Below are 10,752 nucleotides of genomic sequence, written 5' to 3' on the forward strand. Positions count from 1 at the left end.
TTAATGAATCAGGAAGGAGGAGGAATTTGATTATGGAGAGGAGCTTTTATTTAGATACACATTGTAGTAATCAGCATTGATAAGAAGGTACATTCAAAAACACTGTGAAATTTAAATGGACATCTAGTAAGATGTACTTTTTTCTGTTTTTTAATTTATTCTGATTGAGCAGAACAAGCAACAGAAACAGCAGTGTCTGCCTCGTATCTAAAGATCTCAGAGAAGCTTCCTGGTACAATTAATTTTTAGTTCAACATGACATAATCTGGAAAAGTGTTTTTAACAAAACCTAATATTAGGAGAAATTTCCTTCTGTGCTTTACATTTTTATCTTCTTGAAGCATTTCCAAGGATGCAAACAGCATGTACAAGCCAGGGAAGTGGCAAATGCAGCATGCACACGTCTCACCTGCCAGGGTGGGGTCAGTGGTGGAAAAAAATGTGGAGAAAAAGTTAAATTTGCTTCTTGACCAGTCCTTTGAAAATGCCAGCACTGATAGCAGAGGCTCTTGCAGGTTTGCAAAGGCCAAATGCTGGTTGTGAAAAAATTGTGTTGTAGAAGGTGGTACACCTGGGAGGAGAAAGAGCAGGGCTGGGAAGTTCATCCTGGTGCTTAAGCAAGGACTGGAAAAGGAGTTCTGGAGAATGACTGGTGTTGGCTGGGGTGACTGAAGCGCTACAGAGGTGGGCAAGAAGTGAGGAACTGAAATGCAGTTTATTCAGTGTTCATCCCCAGCTATTGATAACTTGAGCACTGACATTTCTTTGAAATATTTTTATCCTGAGGGTGGCAGCTTTTATTGAAAGTGAGGGGGCTTCTTGAAGCTCTCACTTCAAATTAGAAGAAAAAAAAAAGTTTGGATGACAGTCTTACGAAGACAGAATGGAAAATAACTTTCCCTCTTGTGTGTGTGCGTGTAACTCCAGAATTTCTGTGTAATATTTGGATCAAAATAATCACACAGGCCCAGGTTTCTCTGGGAACAGCAGGCTTCCTTGCTATCGCTAAAAGTGAGGTGGTAAAGACTTTTCTCATTGCCTATTTTTGGTCTTCTTTTTAGGGACCTTGCTGCCAGGAACTGCCTTGTAGGGGAGAACCACTTGGTGAAGGTGGCAGACTTTGGCCTGAGCAGGTTAATGACGGGAGACACCTACACAGCCCACGCCGGAGCAAAATTCCCCATCAAGTGGACTGCACCAGAAAGCCTGGCCTACAACAAGTTCTCCATTAAATCTGACGTCTGGGGTAAGGATTTGCATGGGTAAATTATGCAGATGATAGTCTTCTTTTCCAGGGTTGGGAAATCTGAGGAAATTTGTGGAACATTCCAGGAGGGAGCAGTGGGTTCCCTGGTTTGAGCCACGTTGTTCTGTGAGCTTGTCAGAGTGCAGGAGCTAATCTCTGCTGGGGCAGTCTCAGAGCAGAGCACAGAGAATGCCCACCTGGTTTTATATATTTGATACAATATTTCATATTTGTTGGCAAATATGAAAAGTAAAGGATATTGTAGTGTTTATAGAAATGTATTAAATGGGGCACCAGTGCTACTGCCTTGGTGGAGTTCTGCCCAGGACTGTGAAGTGATACATTATTACATAGCCAAAAACTTTCTAACTACTTCAAGGAGTAAAGAATCTGGTTCGTTTTATGTTAAAAAAATAATTATGTGTGTATCTGTCTAGTGATAGCTCCAAGCTCGTCTTTGTGCATTTTAAAAGAATAATCTTTGGAATGAGATGAGGAGAAGCAGAGGGAAAATTTGATGACAAATGGTTATTGAAGAGCCCTGAAGTGCTGGTGATAAGAGTAGGCTTAGCTAAATGGAGCTGTATTGTATCAAATCTGACCACAGAAAATCTCATTGTACTTTTATCAGCCTGCCTTTGGGTTTTATATCTCTGCCATAGCTGTTGGTCAAATTCTCAGAAGTGCCCAGTGACATGAGATAGAAGTTTGTGGAATGTGGTCCCAAAGGCACTTGGAAAGTGATACCCTGAGTATCTTCTATGTATAAACCAACAGACAGAAGTGAAGCAGAGAAGAAGCCTTCTGCAGTCTGAGGGAAAATGTGCAGAGAAAGGTTTTATGTTGAAGGACCTTTTAGACAGATAGCTGATGTAAAATGCTTTGTAGATGGAGGAGGAAAAGCCAAAACAGCCTCCCAAGGAGAATGTGATTGCTGACCAAGGTGTTTCTGCTGCTTTGGGTTTCCATGTGGTGTCAGCTGCTGAGTGTCTGCCCCAGTCTTAGGATGTTGCTGTATTGCTGTGGTGGCTGCAGCATCCCTGGTGCCTTTCAGTAGCAGAGTACTCGGGGGAGGAAAGATCCCAAAGGAATATGGGGTATCTTTAGTTAGGGTTAATGTAACCTCAGGAAGCAGAGTTGGGGCAGGGGACTTTGGGATCTCATCTGAGATCAGCTGTCCCCGGAGGCCAGGGCTGCTGCTGGGCACGTCAGGGTCTAGATGTTTTCACCTCACTGCCTCAAGACAGCAATCAAAAGAAAATTGTGCACAGAAACGTCTAATGTAAATTGCCCTTGGTGGCACTGCCATGTAATGTGATGTGATTTCCTTACTTATGCAGAATTGTAATCGCTTTCTCTTCAGGTTAAGAGCAGAATAGGGTGACTGAACTAATTACATGCAGGTTGTTGAACTGGTATTGGGTTTATTCTGTGTGCCTGACTCCTGGGTTAGCTGCCTGACCCCACTGCTGACCTGCATCCCCACTGACTGCTGCCACTTGAGTGCCTGTTCTAAGACCCTTTTTGTGCTCTCCCTTTGCCTATTCAGCTTTCCCTGGGACCAAAATGTCTCACCCTCACCGTATCTCATTGGTAGCAACTGCTGAAACTTTCCTCTCGCTGCTGCCTCCCAGATTCCCCTTCCAGACCACACTGCAGCTAAGCAAGGGCACCCCAAAAACACTGAGCTATTAAAATGTGCGAGTCCTCCAGGGAGAGGTTGCAAATGAGAGGAGCTGCCACACTGAGGGAGCGACTGCAGTGCAGCAGTGAAGCGGTTTCAGCTAATCCACTGTGAAGGCTCTTAATTGTGCCTCTAATAGGACTTGAAGGATCTCAAGGCGTTCAGGTTTGAGACAACTGATACATTGAAAATTAGTCTAATTCTACCCTGTCATATCGCAGGAGACTTGTCTGTGCTGACGGAGGGGCTTGTTACGCTTCTTTAACATTTAAGCTGCTGCTGAGCATGGGATCTGAGCCACCCAGGCTGGTCCAAGTGTGCAGCACTGTTTACTGACTACTCCCACTAAACATCCTCTCAAATTCAAGATGAAAACAAAGCTTATTGATTTTTTTCCTCCCTTTTTTTTTCTCTTTCTCTTCCCTCTTGTTCTCTACTACAGCCTTTGGTGTTCTGCTGTGGGAAATTGCAACCTACGGAATGTCCCCTTACCCTGGGATTGACCTGTCTCAAGTCTATGAGCTGCTGGAGAAGGACTATCGTATGGAGCGTCCTGAAGGCTGTCCTGAGAAAGTTTATGAGCTCATGAGAGCATGTAAGTGTTTCTTAGCCCTGCAGATGCTGCTTTTTAGCTCTGCAAGGGTGCAGTAAAAGTGCAGGGGTCTGGCTGTGTACTGCAAGGCATGAGAATCCCCTGCCAGTTGCAGGGAAGGTGCAGTGCTGTGTGGAAGTGTTTGGTTAAAACTGCTTTTTCTAGAGGATGAACATGCTATGAAACCAGCTGTTCATCTCTACTGGGAGCCCACAGGCCTGGAAAGGGGATTTGTTTTAGATCTCAATGCTTCCTTTGTCTCCTTTTTCCTGACAACTTAAAGAAAAGCTTGTGCTCCAAGAATGAAGCAGGAGCTTCATTTGGCTTCTTGCAGGACTGACTGACTCTTCACTTTGGCCTTTTGGTACGTGACTCAGTGCCCTGCACTTTCCCCCAGCAGTGCTTAGCACCTACTGTCACACACTGACACCAAAACCTGATTTAGGGAGTGCTGGGCGTCTGCAGCTGTCACTGAGCCAAAGTGGTTTGCAGACACTCAGCATCCTGTAAATCAGATTTTCACGTCAGTATTCTATCTCAGTGTATTGGAAAGGGAGCTGTGATTTCTGGCTCCTCCTGGTGCAGGGTACTGAGTGTCTGCTTGCTGGAGGGAAGTTTTGAGTGGTGGTGTGGTTTTTTTTCAGGCTGGCAGTGGAGTCCCTCTGATCGACCGTCCTTTGCTGAGATCCATCAGGCCTTTGAAACGATGTTTCAGGAATCCAGCATATCGGATGGTAGGTCTGGGTCCCTGTTGGACCAGTGATTCCAGGGCTGAGGAGAGGGCTGACTGCATCCTTAGCTCTGCCTTGTACACTGCTTTGCAGTGAAACTCACTCCTGTGTTACACTGCCTGGTGTAAATGATATAGATTACTTGTTTACATGTGGATATTTTTTTCTGGGCAAACACCTCATTTTAAAGGGACAAATAACCCCACAGAACCCCTGTTTTATGTTTTCTTTTGTGCTATTAATTCCAAACAGAGCAATAGTTTTTTTATCTTCAGTTGACTGCAGTGATTGTTTTTCTTCTGTGCATTGCAGAGGTGGAGAAGGAATTGGGAAAGAAGGGCATGAGGAGCGTGGTGAGCAATTTCCTCCAGGCCCCAGAGTTGCCAACCAAAACGCGAACATCGAGGAGAGCTGCCGAAAGCAAAGATGCCAACGAGGGCTTGGAGACTGCACATGCTCGAGGCCAGGGGGAATGTGGTAGGTTTTAATTAAAGTCATTATTCCTTCAGGAAATACAGGGGGAAACAAAATGCACATCTAGCTCCAGGCCCTCACGTAGGCAAGGCTGTGCCTAATAACAGGTGCCATCTCTGTGTACCAGTGCGGTGTTTCTGGGTGACAGGCTGCTGAGTTTGCTGTCCTGGGTCCAGAACTCCTTTTATTAGTTTTTGCAAAGGTAGGTTGTTAATTCTGGAGCCAGATACACACAGCAGCTGGGAGTGTGAATCTCTAACTGGCTGAGGGACTGGTGATCTCCCTGCTGTTGCTTAGAGAAGCCCTTGGAGTTCTTTTAACTTAATGGCTGTTGCCTGCAGCTCCCTAAAGACCAGAGCCTGAGCACAGAGCTCTCTGATCATATTCTCTTCCCATTCCCTGGCAGGAGCTATCAGTGGGATCTCCCACTGTATCTGAGTGCTGGGTAATCTGCTGTGTTCAAGCCACATTACACTACCACACTGCATAATTTAAAGCGGGGTGATAGCTTGGGTTTAGCAAGCCCCATAAGGGAGGTTTCTTCACTGTTCCAGCCTACCCAGATTTGTGCTTGCAGCACAGAAGAGTATTACTCTTGGCAGGCACCAAATATAATTTCAGCGAGGGACAAAGAGGTATTTACAGACCCTTCCATAAAATTAAACTTCCAATCAGTTTTTTCAGGCACTTACCTTCCATTCCGAGGTAATAAAAGCAGTGGTAAAAGGCTGAATGAGTACAGGAGATTTGTATCTAGCTTTATGTTTGAAAAACAAGAATGTAAAATGAAATACAGTGGGGTTTTTGCAGCTCCTGCTGAGGCTGCCCCTTCTGACCATTTATATGACTGACCTCTTTTGTGTAATGTCAGATTCACCCAGTGGTACAGGTTTCAGTAACCAGTGTACATGTAGGCAGAGGGGGGGAAAAAGAGGGGATTTAAAATGTTGGGAAAAGAAAGTATCAGTGACTCAGGAAGGAAGATTATTTACCATATATAATAATATGGAAATATAATTGCCTATTATTACAAGCTTTTGAAGTTAAAATCATTTCATTTAAATACTTGAGAGCTTTGAGAAATTCAAGTACAGCAGGAATAATATGATTTTAACATTATGCTGGGAATCATTTCATTCTTTACCATGGAAGAAATTTTTTCACAATAAAGTTTTATTGCACTTTCCCTTCCATTTGTCAGTGTTTCCATAGCAAGTCCAGCAGTTGGAAGCTGATCCTCAGTGCTAGCTGCTAGTTTTCTCTGCATTTCTGCACCTCTACTGTGTCTATACTCAGTAAGGCCATGGTCTGGCTCTTCTGTCTGTCCAGGTCCCCCTGAGTCCTGTGGGAATGGTGTAACTGCAGTGTTCCTGTGCAAACATGCTGTCCTCTCAAAGTACACAAATTCTCTTTTTTCAAATTCTCTCGCCTCAACCAAAATCCATTCCTCAGCCAAAATCCTACCCGTAGCACGACGCTCACCAATTTGTGACTAAGAAGCATCCTTCCTTATGACTCTGCTTCATCTCCCTTCTTGCTGCCTAGTCAAGCTGTAAATGTATATGCTGCCCTGCAGGCATTCCTCCTTTGAATTAGAATGCCATTGGAGTGCCTGGCCTGGGAACGAGCCCCTCTGTCAGTCAAACACAGAGACCTTCAGGACTCTGTATGAATTTATTATAAACCATTATTCATTTTTAAGTACCACTTGTAAGAAGAGAGAGGGTCACCCCATCGCTTCCCTCGGCAGCAGCGCTGCTGCAGGAGGCTGGCACTGCCCCTTTTCTCTGCTACTGAACAGAGCTGAGCATCTTCACAGTGCTTCGACCTGAAGTGTCATTGCTTGATCTCGATTTCTGCTCGTGGAACTGTTATTTCCATTCCCCACAAAGGATGACATCAGGAAAATGAACGAGGAGCCTGGGGATGGAGTGGGTTACAGAGGTGCCTTATTAATTCAGAGGGTCAGCGATTCAAAAGAGAGCAATAGCACAGGGACTGAAGCAAAGGCCTCTTCGTATTTATCTTCTTCACTGTGTGAAGTTTAGACAAGTCTCCAGATGTGAGGAGGGGAATCTGAACACAAACATGCAGTGTTTGTATGTCACTCTTCCAGTCAGAAACCCACAGGGAAAGTAGTTTGGCAGCCACCTCAGGAATGAATGGATGGATGCAGGATCGTGGACCATGTTCAGTCCAGGATTGAGTGTGTCTGTGCTTATTTCATTTCTGCTCTGAAGTTGTGTCTGTTTAGAGAAGCTACACCTTTTGGGGGTGCTGCACTGGTTTGATCCTGTAAGAAAATGAATTATTCTGGCTCTTTGAGCAATGCTCAGAAAACTTCCCTTTTCCCTTGCAGACCCCCTGGATCACGAGCCTGCTGTTTCTCCCTTGCTCCCACGGAAGGAGAGGGTGGCCCTGGAGAGCAGTTTGAATGAAGATGAGCGGCTGCTTCCAAAAGACAAAAAGCACAACCTCTTCAGTGCCCTGATCAAGAAGAAGAAGAAAACTGCCCCCACCCCTCCGAAACGGAGCAGCTCCTTCAGGGAGATGGACGGGCACTCGGAGCGCAGGGCGGGCGGGGAGGAGGAGGGCAGGGATGCTGGCAACGGAGCTTTCACTGCCCCCCCTGCAGACACAGCTGACCCCTCCAAATTCCAGAGCCCGAGCAACGGGGCTGGTGTCACCAATGGGGTTGTGACTGGGAGCTCTGGCTTCTTATCTCCCCACCTACGGAAGAAATCCAGCACGATGAGCAGCGGCCGAGGGGTGGCTGCTGAGGAGGAGAGCAGCTCCAATTCCAGCAAGCGTTTCCTGCGCTCCTGCTCGGCCTCGTGCGTGCCCCACGGAGCGAAGGACACTGAGTGGAAATCTGTGACTCTGCCTCGGGATTTGCAGTCCACGGGGCGCCAGTTCGATTCCTCCACCTTTGGGGGGCACAAGAGTGAGAAGCCAGCACTGCCTCGGAAGCGGGCGAACGAGGCCAAGGCTGACATTGCTGTCAGGGGAACGGTGACCCCTCCTCCACGGCTGCTTAAGAAGAATGAGGAGGCTGCTGATGATGTGTTCAAAGATGCAGAGTCGAGCCCTGGTTCCAGCCCTCCCACCCTGACGCCAAAACTCGGCCGTAGGCAACCTGCTGCCCCTCCTTCCTCCAGCGGGCTCCACAAGGATGATGGAGTCAAATCCAGTGCCTTAGGGACCACTGTGATGATGGACCAAGGTTCTGCTGCCAAACCCAACCCTGCTGGGTTCGTGGTGGCCAGCAAAGCTTCCTCTGAGGAGCCACGCCTGAGGAGGCTCAAGCAGACCACGGAGTCGGCAGGGAAGGACAAAGGGAAGTTGTCGAAGCTGAAACCAGCCCCTCCACTGCCACTGTCTTCATCCTCCATTGCCAAGCCTGGGAAGGTTTCTCACAGTCCCAGCCATGAAGCAGCAGCAGATGTGGTGTCTGGGCCGAAATCCAAACAGTTGACTCAGGTTGGAGAGGCTGCAGGCAGTGATGCTGTCAAGCCAAACCAGTCAGGGGAAGGTGTGAAAAAGCTGGGGATCCCCTCTGTACCAAAGCCACAATCCTCTACAAAGCTGCTGCTGAGCACAGCAACCCCAGCTGCCTCTTCCTCATCCGTACCCTCTGCCCCAGGCGGGGACCAGACGTCATCCACAGCCTTCATCCCCCTCATATCCACCAGGGTGTCGCTGAGGAAGACCCGGCAGCCCCCGGAGAGGATTGCCAGTGGCACCATCACCAAAGGGGTGGTGCTGGAGAGCACCGAGGCTCTACGGCTCGCCATCAGCAAGAACTCTGAGCAAATGGCCAGCCACAGCGCCGTGCTGGAGGCTGGCAAGAACCTCTACACCTTCTGCGTGAGCTACGTGGACTCCATCCAGCAGATGAGGAACAAATTTGCCTTTCGGGAGGCCATCAATAAGCTGGAGAACAACCTTAGGGAGCTCCAGATCTGCCCGGCCACCGCCGGCAGCGGCCCCGCGGCCACCCAGGACTTTAGCAAACTGCTCAGCTCGGTGAAAGAAATCAGCGACATTGTTCAGAGGTAGCAAGAAACCAGGCTGAAAAAAACAAACAAGTGAATCAATCAATCACAATGGGCCAAAGCCAGCTGTGGAGAGAGTAATGTGTGGACTGACAAAGGAGCGAGGCGTTCAGGTTAGGGCTGTGCCAAGGACGCAGACTGTGAATGGACACCCCAGCTCCGAAGGGCAGGGCTGTGTTCAGGAGGCACTTCCCACCTCTGAACTCAGATTCCCTGTGTTTCCTATACTTGTAATCGTCTTATCTGTGGAGTTCTTGCCTTGTGGACTACAAGTCTAAATGCAGATGTCACACCATGCCTTTGTATTAATATTTTATTGTTCTGGACGGATCATTAAGACTGAAGCCAGACTGGTGGACACTGAGATGCCATCCTCCTCAGGAGGACTTTGTACTGCATTTTTGTCCCCTCCCTCTGCCCCCCTGTACATGAGGATGAGTGTTTGGATAGCAATATACCCTCTGCATTTCTTGGGAGAGTTTGCCCAGCACATGGCCCTGGCCCAGGTCTGACATTTACCTGACACTAATGCAACAGATTTGGTGCTTGGGAGGGAAGGGGCAAAAACTATTAATGTAAGGTTTTCTTTAATGACAAGTGATGATTGCCCAGATTCCTCCTCTGATTCCACCTGCTACCCTTTGTTTCTGTGTTTTCAGTAGTTTCTCAGTGTTGTTGAGCTGCAGTGAATTGCTTGGAGGCAGCACCCGCTGATGTCGCAGCCCAGGAGTGATCCAGTGTTTGTGGATCTCCCTCGGCAGCAGAGCAGGTCTGGAGCAGGTCTGGAGGAGGGTGTGCTGTGGCACTCCCATGATGTCTGACACTACCTGGGCTGGTGTTTGGGCTGGGGTTCACAGAGCTTGGGCAGCTGGGAGGGTGGCAGTGGGAGGAGATGGCTCGGGGTGAGTTCTGAGACACCGCTGTGCCTCCAAGCAGCCCTCCTGGCTGAGCCTGCACATCACAGTGGGTGAGAGCTGCTGTGTCTCCAGTTGAATTTCCAGCTTTTTGTGTTGTGGAGGGACATGGAGCCCTGCCCTCCTGCAGAGCCCTGGTTTTTGGGGGCTGTGGTGCCTGCCTTTCTGTGCCACTGGGACCCCCTGGGAGGAGCTCCAGTGCCAGCACTCTGGGTTAAAAGCATTTCTACCTTTGTGCCAGCGTGGTTCCATCAGCATCAGACCAGGATCTGTGGAGACTGCAGACACTTCTCTGGGGTTCATCTCCTGAGGAAACTGCCTCAGTGTGCTGACAGCAAGACTCCTGGCCTTCCTTGCCAAGGTCCTGTGACCTTCTCAATTAATGCTGGGGACTAACTGTGACTCTTGACAATAGTGAAAGATCAAGGTTTAGGGCTATTAACAGTGCAATTTTAACTCCTCTTAACAGTTCCAAACATGAGAAAAACATACTTTCCATTTTCTGTTCCCCTGTAACTCGTGACCCCCTCTTGTGTATCTTAAACACTAATTGCCTTCAATTGTATTTTATGCTGTTCTCTTTGGAACTGTTTGTTTTGTATATGATTTCTAGTAGTTCACTCATGTGTGTTCATGCCACTCCTCGCCCTCACAAACAGCCATGACTTAACACATGACAAATGTTCAAAAGAAAATACACACTTCTGCCACAGGCTGCCTTTAAAAATGTAAGAAAAAACCCAACCCTTGAATTGTCTCTTTCCTGGAGGTACTGTTTTTACTTTGATAACATATTGTGCCACTATATTATACATTTGTATCTCGTTATTACACACTTTTGTAGACTTGTCTTTTTTACAGTGTGTAAATAGCTCTGTCCTTCATCTCTGTGATACTTAAGGGGGTCATTTCCCCTTTAATTTAGTCCAGTACAGATTGTTTCTGTACATGACTTTCAATTCTTCTCTCTTTCTCTCTTGCCATTTTTTTGATTTGTTTTTTTATTCCAGTCTCTCTTGTGTAGTATATTTAAAAATAAATCAATGTTGAGGAAAA

At 47.4% G+C, this 10,752-nt stretch overlaps 1 protein-coding gene across 2 annotated transcripts in view; it reads left to right on the forward strand.

Moving 5' to 3' along the window:
* Positions 1–10,752, forward strand: part of ABL1 (ABL proto-oncogene 1, non-receptor tyrosine kinase) — a 79,895-nt gene extending 69,143 nt beyond the window's left edge. For both annotated transcript variants that reach the window (XM_063410292.1, XM_063410293.1), the window contains exons 7-11: positions 1,062–1,246; positions 3,373–3,525; positions 4,167–4,256; positions 4,566–4,730; positions 7,087–10,752. In XM_063410292.1, the coding sequence (XP_063266362.1) occupies positions 1,062–1,246; positions 3,373–3,525; positions 4,167–4,256; positions 4,566–4,730; positions 7,087–8,786 (2,293 nt within the window). In that variant the 3' untranslated portion in view covers positions 8,787–10,752. The remainder of the gene's footprint in view (positions 1–1,061; positions 1,247–3,372; positions 3,526–4,166; positions 4,257–4,565; positions 4,731–7,086) is intronic.

Source organism: Prinia subflava, chromosome 12, assembly GCF_021018805.1.
Source record: "Prinia subflava isolate CZ2003 ecotype Zambia chromosome 12, Cam_Psub_1.2, whole genome shotgun sequence".
Lineage (NCBI taxonomy): Eukaryota > Metazoa > Chordata > Aves > Passeriformes > Cisticolidae > Prinia > Prinia subflava.